Source organism: Cygnus olor, chromosome 7 (genome assembly GCF_009769625.2).
Source record: "Cygnus olor isolate bCygOlo1 chromosome 7, bCygOlo1.pri.v2, whole genome shotgun sequence".
In the NCBI taxonomy this organism is placed as follows: domain Eukaryota; kingdom Metazoa; phylum Chordata; class Aves; order Anseriformes; family Anatidae; genus Cygnus; species Cygnus olor.
In genome coordinates, this window is record NC_049175.1 from 19,560,037 (window position 1) to 19,579,843 (window position 19,807).

The following is a 19,807-nucleotide window of genomic DNA, read 5'->3' on the forward strand; positions in this document are numbered from 1 at the left end:
TTCTTCTGCTGTCTGTCCTCTCCAATCCCAATCTGTGAAAAGATAACTAACCAGTTTTTGAAACAGTGAGGGGCCACTTTTCTTACAAATATTCACAGAACCTTTAACACAGAGTAAAAGGAAGAAAAGCCACTGGAAGTATCTTAAAGACCACCTTTCTTTAGCACAAAGGAACCCAATTTGTACTCATGCTTCACCGTTCACCTTTCAATATTTGTACTTGAAATAAACAAGATAATTTCATACTGTACAAAATAAAATAAAGGTAACTCAGGTTTCCCTTTTCTCAATAGTTTAGGGACAGGAAGGACATTAGGCACATTTAACTGTTGCTAGTTTAAATCACACAGTAGTTTAATGTTGCTGCAAAAATGTGTAAGACCATCATTTTGCTCTCATAACCTTTTTTTTTTTTCCCTCAAGATTTCTTCACCTAGCACACCAGCACTCTGAAGACAGACCCAGCATAGTACTTGGGTTTGCCACAAATAATCCACTGTTTCCTTCCTTGGAAAAAAACAGGTATTGACTTAGAGCTTGTCTGACTGGCAGGAAGACCAAGATTTTTCCCTATCTACAGAATAGGTATGACCTGTGACTTCTGTGTATGCTCCTATTATGACTCTGTCTAACCACAAGTGATTACGTGCAGCAAAATACAGTGAAATCGTTCCCTCTCTGACCAATAACATTTCACAATCTTGTACTTTGATGAAGACTAAGTGCTAACAGGGAACTAGAAAATTTTCAGTGTCAATTACAATGAGACCTGCAAACTTTTCATGGGATCTCAATTATCAGTCCACAACCTGTGACAAACACAATAGTTACTGTTACCCCACTGGTAAGAAGTACGGTACCAAGCAACTGCTAACTGTGTACAGGACTGTGACCAAATCAATGATTATGGGGTAAATGAGTTTTCCATAATCTAATCAGTTTTCCATAATTAGCAACTTTCAGTTGTCTCAATATCCTGCCAGACTTTCCATTTTTGTGATTAAACCTTTGTGGCAAAAAAAATTATTTTCCAAGTTAATTAGTGATGTAAGTTACACTCATTTGTTAGATGCTGGCAACAATGAAAGCAGCAACATTAAAAGCAAATTTTCACTAGTAATGAAAGCTTCTTAATGATTTAGATACCTTTGTCAGTACAAGTGAATCTCTCATGCTGACCACTATCTTTATTTATTTATTTAATTTGGATGGTACACTATGTGCCTAATGACTACTCAAGTAACATATAGAAAATTGAGAAAGTAGTTCTTGGTATTTCACAGAAATCAAATAAAAGTCTTATAGCCCACGGCAACATCCATGGTTTTTATTGCAGTAAAATGTCAGTAGGTGTTCTTCATCCCGTTTATATTAAGATTTCTTTTAAAGAAAAGGTGCTGATATTTTGTATTGTTTCACCTATGAGGTAGATGGCACTTTCATATAAATAGCTTAAATCAGAAATGAAGTCAGATCTAAGCCTGCAACGAATGCTGCTTCACTGTCTGCTCAAGTCAATTATTAAATCACAAACATGAAATAATTTCTCATTTCAAGAGACAAACACCAAGTCTCTGAAAGCAGAGTATTGGCCAAGTGCAGATAGGTGCCTTCTCTCGACAGAGGTCAGCGGAATTCTGGCTTCAGTCTCCAGACACCCTCACCGTTAGGGCTCCTATGGAAGGTGCAGAGGTTGCGAAGAAGTTCTCTAAAGACGCAAGACTGTGCCGCAGGCAGTTTGGAGTCAAATTCCTGCAGTATTTCCTGAGTACTAGCCTCACCGTCCACACGGGCCTGGAATGCTATGAAGTTCCGCACATCCACCAGCAATTCATCGTACTCTGTTGAACCTGTGGCTGGAGCGGGTGCTTGATGAAGATTCTCATCTCCCTCACTCTCTGTCCTTTGTGGTAAAATAAGGTGGTTTCTTGCCCTCATCTTAGCTAATAAGGATGAAGACTCCAGTGCACTGGATGACGATTCTCCCGTTTCTGATTTTCCATCAAAGTGTGCACTGGAACTACTACTCTTTACATTTTCTTTCTTTATTGTATCCGCATCCTGCAAATAAACATACAGACTATGGATTTTGAGATACGCTGAATCTGTTGAACAAAATCTGCCTGCCATTTAGACTTAAACAACACACGTGAGCACACAGAAGCTATACATCTGAAATACACAATAAAGAGGCAGTATATTCTCATCTCAGAGCATGCTGCAGTTTGTTGTACCTGATTAGACTTTATCAAGATGCTATACCAAAAAATGAAAAATCACATTCTTGAGAGACTAAAAATTCTAGAAGTATACATAATCATGTGACAAATAGGTATGTGACACACACCTACAGTATAAATCAGATTTGTTGCATGAATCAGAACTTCACATAGATCAGCTATTAAAAGAGAAATACTAGCTTGTGTCTCTTACCTTATTCTTCCTACCAGGTGACGCACAAGTAGAATGCGAAGAAAGCAGCATAGGGTTTCTTTTTTGACCAAACCGACTCCTAAACATGCAAAAGAATTAACTCCATAAACATCCCTCTCAAAATGATTAAGATTCTTTTGCCAAAGCCACCAATTGGGTTTGCATTCTAGGGTTCTCCAGAGTGCTCTGCCAACCTCTCTCTCCTCTACCACGCAACAGGAATGCCTTCTTTGTACTTCAGGATGGACTACTTCCTAACCTAGTAATACGTTATTTTGTCTTTATTAAACATAAAAAATGAAACTCAACATTGATGCATGTTACTACAAATACCAGGTGCAAAAATTTTTTTTTTTTTAAATCTACAGCATTCTAAGGAACTCTTTGATTTTTGGGTAAGCAGTGTGAGAAGTGAACTTACTTTGTTCCTGCTGGTGCACCTGAAAGACCACTTGTGCCTGTCCAGGTTGGCACACCAGAAGCAGCTCCTAAACATCGCTGTCGAGAGACTTTTAAGGCTCTCAGGGCATCCTGGGCCACTCTGTTTGCTTCTGCTTCTACCAGCACATAATCTGCACTGGAAGCTTCCATAATGGCATCATGCTTCATAACACTGTGCACTCCTAGCAAACAGAGTACACAAAAAAAGGTGAAGGAGGACACCTGCTAATTTACACATTAATTTGTAAAATTAAACTTACCATTTAAGTGAAAGCCACAATCACTTTTTTTTTTTTTCATTTTCAGATCGATCATATTCAGCACTTTAGTATAGTCATTTCTAGTAAGAAATCCCCCTTCTATCAGTTGAGCAATCAATTTGACAGCAAACCACTTCTGGTGTGCTGATGAGGTCATTATTCACAAAAGACTTAGCAATTATGTGGGTAAATTGATCATTACTATTGTTATGGACAGGACAGACAGAAGTGAAACTCTTGTCTAAATGAAGGTTGGTTACTCACTTATTTCCAGAAGAACCACTGTATTACTTTCACATTCAAAAGAGTTTCTGGAAGGCTGGCTGTTTGTGCCAAGGTAATTAGTACATTCATAACCTGAGCATTTCGACAATGAACATTTTAACATGTCACTACAGTAACAGAACAGATACAATACATTTTGTATTGTAACTCTAACCACCACAGTAACAGAATGACTCCCTTCCTCATTTGCATAAGCTTTGTATACCTCTGTTTAAATAGTCCGGCACTGTTGAACAGTTACCTGATTTTTTGAAGAGTTTCTCCAAGACATAATCATCATTTTTCTTTGGATCTTCCTCCTTCTCTTCACTGTCATCCTTTCTGTAGCGCTTTTGTTTCACTAGATGAGGAATACGCTCCCCTTCAAACTTGGCATCTTTGTGATGTTTCTTCTTAGACTTATCTTTGTGGCTCTCACATGACAGCACATCCACCCTATGCTTTGTTTTTGAGGTACATTTATAATGATTATTATCCAATTGCCCATCTTCAGTTTTAGCAACCTGCTTTTCCCAAGAGCCAGCTGCACTACATGCAAGGGTAAGATCTCCCTCGATATTTACATTAGCTGTTCCATGTACTTCATCAGTCACCATGCTGTTTAGAGAGCTGGCATTCTCTGAAGACCCTGCATCACCTGGCAATGACTGAGACATACATTTGTCATCTGTTTCCAAGCTTTCCTCCTTGTTTTTATCTGATGAATTTATATTAGTAGCAGCCTGTGCATTATCTTTTGCAAAGCTATTTTGATTAAAGGTTTCCAAGTTTCCTTTGGTTTCCTCACTTGTTTCTATTGCTTTAGAAGAATTTGTCATGTGGCTGGTTGAGTAGGAATTGGATGACTTGCTGTACTTTGGTGAACTGCTTCTTCCAAGATGGAGACCACCTTTCAAAGTGTCACCATCAGATGGCTTTTCATGTTTCCGTTTCAATTGGTATTTTGGGACTTGAACATCTGAACCAGTACCTGAGAGATGAATAAAATTAATATCAATTTATCAAACACTTCAAACATTTTTTTTCTATTAAAGAGATTAGAAAAGAGTGTACCTGCAAAAATTGCACTTGTTTCTGTCCCCTGAGACACATCTGGGCTGCTCAGAGTAAAAGCTCATAAAGATCATTGGATTTGAAAAAGCGCCTCTGCTTAGGGTCTTTCAGCACTCTGTTTGTTAAAAACTGTTTGAAGATTTGTCTAAAAAAAAGAAAAAAAGTACTTTGTGCATGAAACAATGTCTAGCTATGTTTAAGTACTGAATATAGTACTTAAAAAGAAAACTGTATAAGCACTAATGTTACCCTGCAGAATGATTAAGCAGTGGGAAGATGATGTTAGTTTCCAAAAGACAATCTTGAGTTAGTAACTTTCAAACAACCAACTAAATTGTTAAACACGGGGATTTACTGTTTCACAACAATCCCATAACACAACAGGTAACCACCATCTTGAAATGTCCTGTGAGGCATCCATTAACTAAGCAATAAATAACTTCACAGCTAGATTTTTTTTTTTGTCCATTAAAATTGAAAAGCTTGCATATATCACAATGAAACTATCCAAAAGCTCTTTCAGTGAAAAACAATTTCTTGTTAAAATGACATTTTCATAGTTCAGTTGGTTGAAGAAATCAAGAGCAGCAGTGTAGTTCACAGTCTGATGGTGAGGACTGGATGATAGCCAGTGAAAAGAGAAAGCAGAACTGGGGTTGCAAGGAAGAGAAAAAACAGCCCATTTATAGAGGACTGAACAAAACAAATTCTGAGGGGAATTAAGCTGCAAAAAGTCTGCTAGTATTGGTAGATCTACTTTTATGCCATGTTTATACTATGTAACTTTTGATTACAATAAGCATTGTTTTCCTCTACAAAAAAACGCATCCCCAAAAAGGGATGGGAATCACTTCTCAGAAAATGTTTATTATTGTTTTAGCTCTGCTGGCCTTAAACAGGGAAGCTATTTTAAAATCCAACTGGCAAAAACTAAGTTCAAACATAGGTACCAGGTACTGTAGTGCACCCATCTTTTTAGTCTTCCAGAATTAATTGAGCTTCATAGCTTCCTGCAAGGGCGATCACATATTTGCGAGGAGGAAAACAAGGCAAGGGGAAAAGACAACTTGCTTAAAGCATGAAGTCCACTGACTGGTCTGGAAATTAATTTTTTTTCTGACGGCTGTCCTGACCCTTAGAACCCACTTCCTTGATGTGGTCAGTGTTGCTCAAACACGTGTATGCCAGAGGGATGCAAGCCAACCAACAGCGGATGCTTTGTGTCAATGTGGTAAAGCAGAGAAAAAAAATGAACTCAATAAGTGCTGGTACTTCATTATTTAGAGCTTTCCATTCATCTGCATTTTCAAAGAGGATACTCCTGTTCTAAATAGCAATGCCTAGCCAGAGGACTCCCATGTATGTTGTTCATTTGGAATTCATACGAGTGAAGCTAACTACTAAGAAAGCTGAATGGAGAGCAAACAAAAAGATTTAATTGATTCAGAAATGCAAGCACTTTAAGGCTTTAGCTATATTTTGGAATAAATAACAATCATGACTGGCAGTTCTGGAGGTTTAATTCTTGCATTTTGGAACAATTTGGGAATAAAATCAAATTGGCTTGAAGAGTAGCAAACACACATACATACTGCATACATCCTTACATATCCTCTGGATAACAAAAGAATTGTTGATTTCAAATTGCACCTCAGATTCGTCAAGTCTCATGTTCTGAATAAGCAGCTCATTTTTCTCGTCTATGCCTCATACTCTAATTTACAGTGAATTCTAAATTGGTGGGACACAGCTGCCTGAACAGATTTACGAGGAGTGTTTAGCATGTGGGGTCTCGGAGCCAGAGAGGCAGTATCACAGTGTATGTAATATTGAAAGCCTATTTCTCAGCAGAAATTGTAAAGTTTTCCATGACTATCATGACCAACGTTGGGGGTTACATTCCATGTGAGCACATACACAGGTGTTTAACTGTTACACAACCTCAGATTAGCTGCAAACATTTTCTTGAGCACAGGTCTGTATTCAAGGAATCATTTTGACTGACCTGTGGTATATCTTCTCTTCAATAGTACCTGCAGTGAGAAGCCTGTACACGGTCACTTGTTTCTTTTGGCCTATTCTCCAAGCACGTTCCCGAGCCTGAAACCCAAAAGGTTTGGTTACCAGACATTAGCCTCCTAGACAAGTACTCAACAGGGATACCACTGTTTCAAACCTAGTTTGGACATTTAACAAATAGTTCAAAAAGTTAATAGCTGTGGTATTTCTACAGCATTAGGACAACTAATTCAGAAGGAGAGGAAAACAATTTAGAAAGTTTACCTATGTAGAAAGTCAAGAATCCAATTGTACCACGAATTCTATCTGGAATCTCAAAGAATAAATTAGTATCTTAAAATTAGAACTCACGTCTGAGTTCTGAGTATATATCCCAGATATATACTTTATACAAGCTTGTTCCGAAAGAGATCTACTTATATTTCCTTTGAATTTTACTCCTTTTTCTCAACTGAAAGCTTTTACTGAACATTTTGAACCAACCACTAAAACAGACTACTCTAGGTCAGACTGCACACTTGCAGATCTCAGAGTTATGCAGGATTTCCACCAGAAATCATTTTTAACTCTCAAAAAAGTATGTGTAAGCTCCACATACTGTTAAGGGATTTGATAATGCAGAGTCTCATAGCATCATCAAATAAAGAACAATTCCGTTAAGGTGTTGGCTTAAAAGCAGCTTCTCCTAAGGACACAGCTACATATCATTATTTATTGACAAATCCAATTTAAGCAACATTTATTTGTTCTCCTTTTCTTACCCTGCATTGCCACCACAAACAGTCATGCCTGTTCAACAGCTGAACAGTTGTACTCTTCCTTGAGAAACATCTAGTCTGTTTATTTATTTGGGAAAAAAAAATACAAAAACCTCCATTCCATTTCAACTATTTGTTTTGCTAAACTCTGATTATATGAATCGACAATACTGAAGAGTGGTAAGACCTAACAGCATAAAGGGGATGTGGTGGGAACCACTTAAATTGGCTTTGCCACAAGAGCAATCATAATGTGGAGCTGTCCCCTAATTGACCACTGCTGGCAACAGCAACTTAGGGAAGAGCAACATACTGCTTTAACGCTATAGACATCATATCACCTTCAGTTTTATTTCAACTTAGCTAGTAAATGGAATGCAATGGACCAAACTTACCTGTGTGTCTGTACTGGGATTCCAGTCAGGATCATAAATAATAACCCGGTCAGCACCAGTTAAGTTAACTCCAATACCACCAACACGAGTTGTCAGAAGAAAAATAAATATGGATTTGTCCTATAATGCAAGATAGAATTTACTAAAAGAATTACCAAAGCACAAGATCATTTTCATTATTTCCTGGATTCTTTTATTATTATTATTTGCAAAAATCCAAAGGGAGCCAAGAAGAAGAAGTTTCCTCACTTATTTAATATCTCTTTTGACAAATAAAAGTAGTTTGATCTAGATTTCATTTACTGTTGCCCAACAAAAATTCTTTTTTCTTCCTTCAATCCTTTTTCTTCTTCCTTTTTTCTTAGCAGAAAACCCAACTTGTATGAAAAAAAAGATGATACTTTTCCCCTTACACTAAGAAAGTGGTTTCATTTGACCAAACTCCCCGGTTTTGTGTCTCAAACCTGCAGTAGCATGTTTTTTGATCCTAGTGGGTCCCTTGCAACTCAGGATATTATAAATCTATGATTCTAAAAACAGACCAAAAAGGAGTGCCAAGAACTCAAGGTAAGCCTAGGTATTATACCCACTAATTAGCATATGGGATACAACATCTCACCTCATTATATCTTGTTATAAGGGGCTGTCTGGAAGCTATTGTTGTGGTGCCATCCATCCTGAGGTAGGAATAGCTTCTGCCTCTCACAAAGGCTTCAAGGATCTGCAACATCTGTTGTGTTGGGAAAAAAAAAAAGTTAATGAAATCCAGATGTGAAGACTATGCAACTCTCTGATTAAGTCATGAGAATTTCTGTCATGAGAATTAAGTCACAAGAATCACAGTGCCAATCAAATAAACATGAAAAATAACCAACAACTTGTGAATATAAAGTGAGCAGAAAATTCATCAACATATGTAATTGGGGTAAAGAAAAGAATAGTTATTTCATTGCTGAATACAAGACTGGAATGTTTGTACTTGGTGTGGGAAACCATAAGCTGTGGTCTCAAGATAATTTAAATAAGTAAGTGGTGCAGCATTCCAGGGAATCCACAGAACCAAGACAAAATCATGAATATACAGGGAAGATGAATGAAGGTCACTGGCTATGCTACTGGCCCAAAAGATGCAATTCTCGGGATTAGATGTAACAGACTACCAGTTCTATCCTGAAATTGTTCAGAAGGGACAATAAATACATCACCACTGCTTCAGCCTGGTATTATATGGGTACAACTGATAGAAGCTTTGGCCCAATATATTCAATTTGGGCAACACTTGCCACAACACTGTCATTCCAGTGAAGCTTATGAGCTATGGAACTGATCTCCAGTTATTCCAAAGACATTACACTTTTTTTTTTCTCAGTAACATAATATTAATTTTATGAGAAGTACATCAAAAAAAAGAACAACTCTGTTTTTAATTACAAGCCTTGTTGGAAGAAACACACACTTTTTCAGTTTTACTAACACCTAAACTAAAAACAATTAGGTCCTCTTACTTGTCTTGACTGAGTGAAAAACAACACTCTATGACCTTGCTTGTGCCATATTTTCAGCAAAGACTCTACCACTATCATTTTTCCAGAGCGTTTCCAAAATCCAAACTGATCTGCTTCCTCTACTTCAGCATCTGGTACACCCTTCAAAATCCTGGGACCACCAGAGAAGAGGTCAGGGTGGTTGCAAATCTTCCGCAAAGCTACTAATCCTGAGAAAACCTAAAGAATACAGGAGAAAGAATATTTTTATTTCTTGACAAATACTTGTAGCTATGTGAGTTGTGGCTAAGAACAAGAAAAATAATAATGTATTAATCTAATCATCATCAAGAAGAGTGTTTTTAATAGGGGTTTGCTCTTTAGAGAGACCAATGGATGCCAACACTTGTATCATGGAACTTCTTGGGAAAAAGCAGTACAAGAGAAGGTCAATGAAAATATATAACAGTGAACCTATTCTGATGACAAGGTTAAGTGTATTCTGCAACAATTTCCACATTAGCAGAAGCAGTCCCTAGCTGCAGCTCATGGTCAGACTATTCCTATTCAAAAAAAAAAAAAAATCTATCAAGTTTGTTCTATTAAAGGAACATATTAAAATTCTTACTAGGAAGCATACCCACCGGAATGCATGGTAACAAAGAACAGATGAGTGAACACATTTAAACAAACACATGATGTTGAAAACCATCACTTTTGATGCCATGTTAGAAGAGTTCTATTCAGTTATTTATTCAATAATATTACAAGTGTTATTAATTCATCTGATATAATGGGCACTCATAAAAAAAAAAGGGTTGAAAGAATCAATCTTCCATCACTAAAAATTGGATGAGCCAGCACATAATCTATGGTCTACCTGTACAACAGTGGGGTTTTGTTTTTTCAGCTGGGATTCACAGGTGACATCACAGAACATCCAACAAAAGCACTGACATTCACTGTACAAAATTTTCAAATCTCTAGAAAATACGAGAGCCTATTTTGTAACACCTTAGCAAATTTCTGCAGATAGTCTTGTACAAGCTGCCTCTTGAAGATCAAGCTCCTTAAAATAATTTTCATTGTGATAACTGAAATTGCTATCCACTCAATGAAACTTGTCCCCTGTACCATTGCAAGATCTAGAAAAAGAAGTCAAAAAAAGGGTCAGGTAAATATCTGCTTTGTTTGGCACTGCAATATACATGGCTGTAATGACCATGCAACTAGCTGGAGCCACTGAGTATGAGGGGAGAAAAGATTTCACAGCTCACAAGACAAGGAAATGTAGTAAATAATGCATTATAACAACAACAAAATATTCCTATTACAAAAAAATAGATCTGTGCCCTACAGCTAAAATGCGAGTGAAAAGTGTCCACTGCATGTATACAAATGTCAAACGGACCAAATGTGTGAAATGTAAGAGTAACAAGGAATAGCAGACCTTTTACACAGGCAACAGCAGGCATTTGAAACTATATTTCTATTACTGCTGTCATCCTTGCCACAGCAATTTCAACACCTACATTGTGAGGATTGAGTCAAACTATGTTGAAGCGACTATGAAGACAATAACAAGGATGCTTACTATTTGCTCTGGTATATACTAAGACTGAAATCATCACCTGTTGCATCAAGAAGTTACCATAGCTGTTGTGTACTTTCAGGGCAAATTACTCTTCCTTTGCTTTGCATTTGCAATTGGATGAAAGCATGCATACAGTTAACTAGTGCAGGTCATCTAACAAGCTGTAATTTGTTCCCAGGACCACAAACATATCCTGAAGCCCATTCCACTCCTACTTTTATCTGGTCATGCCATTACATAGGAACCACTAACTCTATGTATTCCATGAAACAGTTCAAAGAAAAAAAGCAAACATCCACAAAAGCAGAACTGAGATGTGTTTTCCTTTCTGTTCAGAATCCAGCTAAAAAAATGTGGAAGTCAATCCATGACTTAATCCATCAACCTCTACCTGTCAACAACCTTAATCAATACCAACCTGCATGTCTCCATTGAGAATCTGGTAGACTTCTTTAGAGTCAATGAAATTTTGATAGACTTGACGCTGCTCATCTGTCAAACGACAAAAGAGGACCTACCAAAACAAAACAAACAAACAGCTCAAGCCCAACCTGTAAACTCCAGACTGAGCAAGTTTTAAAGTTTTACAATGCTACAAATAAACCTCACAGAAACATCTAACATACTGAAATACTGAATTAACAGATAATGTATAGACAACACTGGAAATAAACATTTGTTAGAATTTTAGAGAATGAATACAAACACTGAGATGGGTTTCATCATATTTTCTGTGCCACTTCCCAGTTGTTTTTTCCTCTCAAATGTTAGTTTTGGAGGAGCTGCCATTTTTCAGCTTTAATGAGGTAACTGTGCAGTGCTGACATTCTCTCAAAGCTACTTTTATAGGAAACACTTCTCACGGTGCCTTACAAATTTGTCCCTTACAAATTGCAAATTCTTAGAACTTCCTGTGAAAACAACAGGTTAGTACATGTAAACTGTACTGTCACTAGCATTTGAGTGTGAGCTTATAATGATTTTTCAGGTGGTTTGATAAGTTAAAATGGAAAAAAAATCACATATTCACATCCTGAAAGGCACACAATATTATGCTTTATGTCAAACTTACATAGGGCTCTGTGACTGACAAGAACAAAAACATAATTTGTTTGATCTGCTTATGATTGCATTCTTAACAGTAGCCCAGACTCTTTAAAGTATATGGAAATTCAAAATTTGGTTATCTACAGTTAAAATAGCATTTCAACTGTTATTAGCACGAATTATTGACAAACGTTCTTGAGAGACTGGATTTGGGGGAGGAAGAGGGCTCAGATTTAATAGTAATGATAAGCAAACCTGTTCATTTTTATCTGGAAGCGAAAGGCTCATTTTAACATCAGCCTTCATTCTTCTCAGCAAGTATGGGTTTATGGTGTCCCGTAACACACATGCACATTTGTATGCAGTTTTTACCTGAAAAAGGAAGAAAAAGCAAAAACTACTTTGGTTCTTGATATTAATTTTAGCAAAAAGAAAATTCAATAATTAGTAATAGGAAAGTCCTCATAAAATGAGATGCTTTATGATTTATGCAGACCTACAGTTATTTACTCAATACAACATGAATTGCAATAAATTCATGATAGCAACAACAACACTTAATAAATAACTCTTTCTCAGATACCACTCATTTATCTTTAGTGAGTTAGTGGAATCTGAGACCAAAAATAAGATTTCTTTTAAAAACCGACCTGAGTATAAACTTGCACAGAACCAAAAACCCACATGAATAAATGCTAATACATACCAAAGATCAAAAAAAAAAAAAAAAAAAGGCCTGAAGCAATGGTGGTTACTAGACAATAAGTGAAGATTAGTGTCCGCTTGAGACTATTAAAAAAAATCGGTACAAGAAAATCCCCATGATCACAGAAACTAAAGGTCACTCTGGCCTCAAATGGAGCATATGGTTCTATAATGGGTAATGGATGTGTGAGATGGGTATTAACTGTACGTAATGGCTAAAAATACCTTAATTTCTCTTAAAGCAAAACAAAGAATACAATAAATTATTGATATGTAAAAAAAAACAAATTAGCTGTCCAATTTTAAATTACTAAGCTTCGGACAAGGGAGGCACTTAAGCTCAAAGAAAAAACTTTAGAAATGCATATGTGCAAAACATTAAAAATAATATTTAATAGAAAGCAAATTTGTTAGCATTTATATACAACTTTAGTCTACAGATTACTATATGATTTATCTATTAGGCAGCTTGAAATGTGTTTATGAAGTTATACAGAACCGTAAGTGCAAATATTAATAGGAACATTTATTCAGAAGATATTCCAAAAAATTTTTGTTTTCAAATTAGTTTATATACTTTCAGACTTCTGATACCTATTTTTTTTTTAAAAAATGAAAATAGCTTTCTGTTTTAAGCATTCCTCAATAGCATCTGAAACAATTTGCTGAAGCTTGAAATCAAGGAGGAAAGTTCTATTTAAATATATCAAAATATGAGATTAGTCCTCCACTCCCCCAGCTTGCATAACTTTACTTTATATCAGAGAGTACTTATATTTTTTTCAACTTTCTTGACAAGAAACAATTGTGTATATGCTACGCCTTTCTACAGAAGAAATGGTCTCATTTAGTTGAATATTTTTTTTCACATACGCATAAGTAAAACATATACATGTGACTCTACTGAAAAAGTGTCTAGAATGTAAATCATGAGGTACATTCAAAAGTCAGTTTCTTAACAACATAACAATTTTTCTACTGAACTGATATATTTGATGCACTTACTTGCACAGGAGAGGCATTGGAGTATCCTCCCATGGTTATTGGAACAGAAAATTGCTCCATGAACACAGGTAGCGTTCCCAGTTTCCCTGGGAATACAAAGTCAAAGAGGGACCAGAGCTCCTTTAGGTTATTTTGCATAGGAGAACCAGACAAGATGATCCGATGGGGTGTGCGGAACTAGTAATTAAAACAAAGCAAAATTAAAACAAAGACAGAAGTAAGTCATTTTCATGGCTTATGGTATAACGTGATTCCTGCTTCAGAGGATTTTCAATTCTACCACCAATGAATTCTCATGTTATAATATATGGCTCCACGCTACTGAAATAAACAACCTTCTGTAATATATTGCCCACAAACTGTTAGCAGAAAATAAAGACTAACATTAATTTAACATTTGTTCGTAATGGTAAATTCCTACTCCATTTAACATTTCTGATATTTTTCTCTATAAATCTCTATAAATGAAGTAAACTCATTTAAAATATTAAGTAAATTAAATAGTCAAATATAGAACATTGAGATTTATGCTTTATTCTTACTTAATGGTCAAATGTGTGCTTTTATGATAACTTAATAAGGCTATTAGATCTTGGCCCTCCTCCCCGCCACACTGAAAAACTTTCACCTGTTTTTGATAAAGTACCTGCTTGCACGCAAGTGTTACTGCAGCATTTGGATTTCGGATTTTGTGACCCTCATCCAAAATCACATAATGCCAGTCATAGCTGTGGATGTTATCCTGCATCAGTCGAATGTATGAATAAGAGGTAATTAAAATTCCATGGCATGAAGCAATTTCACGAATTAGTTTCACCTAAAAGCAAAAAGTGCATGCTGTCAGTAACAGAGCAAGACTGAAAATTCAGACTTGCAGAAGTACAGGTTTGCTGTCCAAGGTATGCTTAAAAAGTTTTGAAAGAGCAGATAATCTGTTTCGTAGAGAAAATCACTGTAAAATAAACTGATCATAGGACTCTCAACCTATCTATAAAAGAATGAAGCACCTGAATATTGTGGTATAACAGATCAGAATTTGACCTGAAGCCTGGTAAGAAGGAATCAGTATTTTTTTTTCCAAAGGCAGCATATGAAACTCAAACATGAAATTTGATCAAAGTAACTAGTTTCTCCAAGTTTTCCTATACTCGCATCACAAATCTACCTTTGTGTACTGCATCCAAGATATAATAGAACGCTAGAAATAAAGTGAAAAACAAAAACAATCACAAAAAAATATTTGGTTAATCCTAAATTCTGTCCTACCCCTTTCATTAATAGAATCAATAATTTCTTATTTAACCACCAAATTGCATGCTTCTCCTGTAAGCTATAGCCTTTCCCCATGTCTTTAACTAGCCTTCTTAGCTGTAAATTACCTAGGGCAGGAGCAGTCTACATCGCCTTCCTTGAATACTTTCACATCATCCACAGTATTCGAGAACTGCATCTTTCCTGCATTTGTCCTCAACATATAAATCTAATAGAAAAGTGATATTATCTTCTGCTATACAGGAAGGGAAAGAGCATGGACCAATTTTTATTTATTTATTTGGATGGATTTGGTTATTTGGTTATTTCGATCAAGGTGCTTAACTGCTACAGAAATCAACTGGAATTAGGTGCTTAAGCATCTTTGCATATCAGGACATAAATGAGGTCACTGAAGCTTACATAGGGAAGGGAAAACAAAACCAAATTTCCTTTTTCCCAGAGGGGCATCCTAACTATGAAGATAATCTTTCTTTCTGCTATATTGTGTTTACACAGCAAGCAGGAAAATAGGACTGTCGTTAGCTGCTACTGCATTGCCAATAAAAAATAAAAGCATCAATCCCATATGTGTGAAAGATATATAAACTGGTAACCACCAATTCTAACCTTTTGTTTTAGATTACTCTCAAAATAGTCAAGCTGCACTCAGAATTAATCCCTGCTTTTAGTCAGAGGATGTCAAAACTACCTTAAAATCTGTGGAAGCTCAAGCCCATTCCGTATTTACAGTTTCATGAATTTCATACCCTATTTTACACATGAATTCACTGCTAGAGTACATTGACTAGTTATTCAGTAGTTTTCCAAGAGCTGCACGTATTAGTCCATGACATAGGACCTGAGCAAAATGTGGCAAAATGAATGGGAGTTTTATCACTGATTTAATGTACACTGTATCAGCATGCAGGGGCAAAAGCAGAAGATGATGAGCTGGGGAACAATTCTGTATTAAACAAGCATAGTGAGTGTAAAAAAAAAATATATATATATATATATATTTAAAGTAGAACCACTGCAGAATTTGCTAAAGGAAAGAAAGACAACAATGAAAAAATCACATTCCTAAAATATTTGCATATTCAAAAACATTAAGAACACATTAGAAGTGCTTTAAATTAAAAAAAAACTATTTCTGAAAGAATCATATGGTGTTAAGAGTACATGATCTCGTAAAATTTCTTACTATGACTTCTTGCTCAGAGACATAACCCAAGATTCAAAATGTTTTTCTGCATTTAACTGTGCAAAAACTTTTACTTTCTGATTATCATCTCCCGGTAAAAACATAACACATCATCTAATGTCAATGCTGTGATTCTCAAGAGGATATGCAATCTTTACAACAAAACGTATTACAGACATAGCAGGAGTTCTAGGCAGGTGTGAACATCCAAACCTTAATTCGAGCTGGTGCATTGCCCACAGTCTGCAACAGTGTCCTGGAGCCTCGGCAATGGCCTATCATAGAATATTGTAGGCATCTCTACCCAAACACTTAAGACAAATCATCTCGGGCGATTTCAAATTAAAAGCTTGTAAAATATGTAACCTCTCCTAGTTTTTGCAATTAATAGGGTATGTCTGCAATTAGCCTGACTTACAGAATGCTACACTGTTGTCATTAAAAGATGTTTTGTGAAAGTGCTGCTGTTATTATGGAGGCTCAAGAGACCAATCCCTCCTAGAGGGCAAGCAGTGGACTAGCAGAAAACAACAGCCATAAATCACGCTGTCAGGTAGCAGAAAGAACAGAAGTGAAACGCAGGCACATGAAGGCCATTCACTGTAAACACACCACAGCAGAATCCTAGTCAGGATTTACTGAACCTGTAATTAATTAAAGTTTCCTTCAAGCTAAATTTTTAATAAACAAGGATTTGTGCTGACAATGAAGAAATACAACACCACAATTTTAACAACTCACACTACAACACCTATTAACTATCATTTTATTGTACTAGAGACTTTGTTAGAGGGTGCTTCAGCTTTTGTTGCAGTTATTGGAATAATTACAGATCTTTTAAAATATGATAATGGATTTAATGTTGGACACGCTGTTTAATACCATGTCACTTCAGAATTTGCACTATTTTATGATGTAGTCTTTAATTCACAATTACCATTTGTTTAGATTCAGAAATTTTATTTTATTATTATTTTTCTCTCTTAGGAATACACTTCAATGAAATATTTCAGGGCATACGCTGTTAAACTAAAAAAAAAAAAAGTTCAGATTAGAGACAAATCCTACTAATGACAAAAGAACATAGCTGTTGTTGAGCTTTGAAATTCTGACCTCCGGTCTTTAAAAAGAAGACCTAGTGTTCCTAATGAACACGGGAACAAGCAAATGAATGGAATTAGGCTGATCTTACGGTTTTGTTCAGCACAATAGTTTAGGCCTTTGCAATTTACAGACAGTATTTTCACCTAACATTGTAGTCATTACATAGATTGTGTTGCCCCTTCTTCACTGGGACACACGCAACATACAAAGGCTAAAAGATTTTCAGCAAGTACCATTTCTAAAGGCTAAAAAATTTCAGTGATGTTTTCTACAGACAAGCCTTTAAGCAAACCTTTTCTTCCTGTTGATTACCTTGCTGTAGATACAAACCCACAACTGTTAATGCATAGAGAAATAATATTTATCTTCTTAGCAGCTAAAGTAGTCCTTTTAAAAAAATACTTAAGGGAACCTGTACTCGTTATGCGTTATAATGGTAATATTCTTAAATAGAAACATGCACGTAAGACTGAACTTAAAGAACTTAACTAACAATAGCCATGAAATTCTCTAAACTTTCAGATGCCTTTAAGGCACATGTGAACTCACCAAGATGATACCTACCTGGTCACTTACACAACTATATATAATTTGTCAATCAAAAATGCATTGTTCAGCAGCCTTTTCACTATCTCATAACCAACCATTAAGTCCAGAGATCCATAAATTCAACCTATAAAACCTCTTTACTATTTCCCCGCCCCCAACAAAACAATCTAAATGGCACCACGAAGAAGCTTCACAAGAACACATTACAATGTTTAATAATGTAAATGTTGCAATAAAAAGAGCTAGAGCACTTACTACATATTTAGGAGGAATGTTATTTGTTGTGGCATAATAAAAAGTTTATCCAAGTTTGATCTGTAACACAGAAAGAGTCTTTGGCTAAAATAAAGGTTCTATATCCAGTCATGCCAAGAACTGTAATCTCTTGAGTTTATTTTCTTTGCATGTAGATTATGTACTCTACTGTGAGGGCAGAAGGCTTAAAATCTACAGTGTGCAAAGTCATCTTTAAACAGATGGCTCCATAGGTGCAAGCATCATGAAGAGACAATTGCTTTTGAGGGCTGCATTTTGTCCAGCATTTGGCTAGAATAAATAAGTAGTTAAGGCTTTACAGATTGAATCTGATTACCACCAGAAAGAATAATTAACCACAATGATACTTGTTCTAAAGATCAAGAAATTAAAAATTCAGCCTTGATCTTAGCAATGCAGCCACCTCCCACATTTGAGATGTTAAGCCAAGATAACTGAAGTTCCTGTTGTCTTCGTGTAAATCCAAGAAGCTGGATTTACTTCTTTATTTTCTCACATTCTTAGAGGCGTCAGAGCACTTGGTATTTGCAAGTCACTTTTAAGCTACGTCAGGTTTGAGTGTAAACTACTGCGAGAGGTTAATAGTATAAAACATCACCAAAAGACTCAGCCACAATTGCTGTACCATACTCAAACTGAAAGCTGACTTCATGGTGGAGGACTACTACTTCAGTTTGATTCTTCTCTCCACTTTAAACTTACACACATTAATCATCACAGAAGAACCAAACGATCTTCTGTGACCACAAGCAGAAAAAAATAAAATAAAATCAAGTGTTACATTTCTTCCAGATGGCCTCAAGCTATCTCTGAAGACTACTACTAGGATGGGAAAGTATTTGCAGCAAGGAGGGTGTCAGTCTCTTTTCTCAGTGACAAGTGACAGGACATGATGAAATGGTCTCAAGTTGCACCAGGAAGGTTTAGACTGAATATTAGGAAGAATTTCTTCATGGCAAGGGTGGTCAAGCATTGGAACAGGATGCCCAGGGAATTATTCCTGGAGGTATTTAAGAGACACGTGGATGTGACAGTAAGAGATATGATTTAGCGAGGGGACTCAGTAGATCAGGGTGATGGTTGGACTTGAAGGTCCAACCTTCAACCTGAAGGTCTTGATCTTGAAGGTCTTTTCCGACATAGATGATTTAATGATCCTATTTTTTTAATTTACTTTAGACATAAGCCTTGCCTCTTTTGATTAAGAAATAACTGAATAAATGAGCATGAGGTGATGACCACATTAGCAGTGACTCTCGTTTAAAGCATCCTGTTGCAGTTGTCAAAAGGGCAGGATAAGAGAACTGAACCTATCTAAGGTGATCGTATGGTATCCAAATTCTTTAAGTTACTGAGTAGGTATTTTTAGGAGCACAATGGGGAGGTAAAGTTACGAAAACCTGACTATTCCCACAGATGGAAAAAATTAGATTCAGTTTGTCAAGTTCTTTAATTGACAAATACCCCCAAAATACATGCACACTAATTTTATTTAGGAAGATGTGCAAGCATGTTATTGAGGTCAACAGACTTTTAGGGCTTGAAGACATACCAAGTTAATTGAACATCAGGAAGCTATTAGCACATTAGAGTGTGCTATTCCTTTTTTGCCATGCACTGTAACTGCATCGATTACCTCACAATATGTTTAATCAAGTGCAATTAAGCACCGTATCATTTTAATGTTATTACAAGAAATTCAATAAACATTTAAAGAGAAATTAAAAAAATGCTTTGCTGAATCCTGCAAATCCTGTTAAGTACCTGAAATATGAGGCCAAGAGAAAAAAATAAAAAGCTTTCCTTGTTTTTCTTCAAGCAAGGTACCAAGGGTTGAAAATCCTGACTTGTCTGAAGCTTCAACTTCAGAAATGGAATAAGAACATGTATATAAAGACATTGGCCAATAGAATTAAAAGCCAGAAAAGGCACAGCTTGAGG

At 36.1% G+C, this 19,807-nt stretch overlaps 1 protein-coding gene across 1 annotated transcript in view; it reads right to left on the minus strand.

Moving 5' to 3' along the window:
- Positions 1-1,210: 1,210 nt before the first annotated feature.
- The window catches only part of ERCC6 (ERCC excision repair 6, chromatin remodeling factor), a 47,584-nt gene continuing 28,987 nt past the window's right edge, over positions 1,211-19,807 (minus strand). The window contains 14 exon segments of the mRNA XM_040563269.1: positions 1,211-2,061; positions 2,434-2,512; positions 2,855-3,056; positions 3,661-4,389; positions 4,473-4,532; positions 4,535-4,617; positions 6,478-6,572; positions 7,645-7,764; positions 8,264-8,374; positions 9,150-9,368; positions 11,141-11,236; positions 12,025-12,141; positions 13,480-13,656; positions 14,126-14,296. Of these exon segments, the coding sequence (XP_040419203.1) occupies positions 1,627-2,061; positions 2,434-2,512; positions 2,855-3,056; positions 3,661-4,389; positions 4,473-4,532; positions 4,535-4,617; positions 6,478-6,572; positions 7,645-7,764; positions 8,264-8,374; positions 9,150-9,368; positions 11,141-11,236; positions 12,025-12,141; positions 13,480-13,656; positions 14,126-14,296 (2,694 nt within the window). The 3' untranslated portion in view covers positions 1,211-1,626.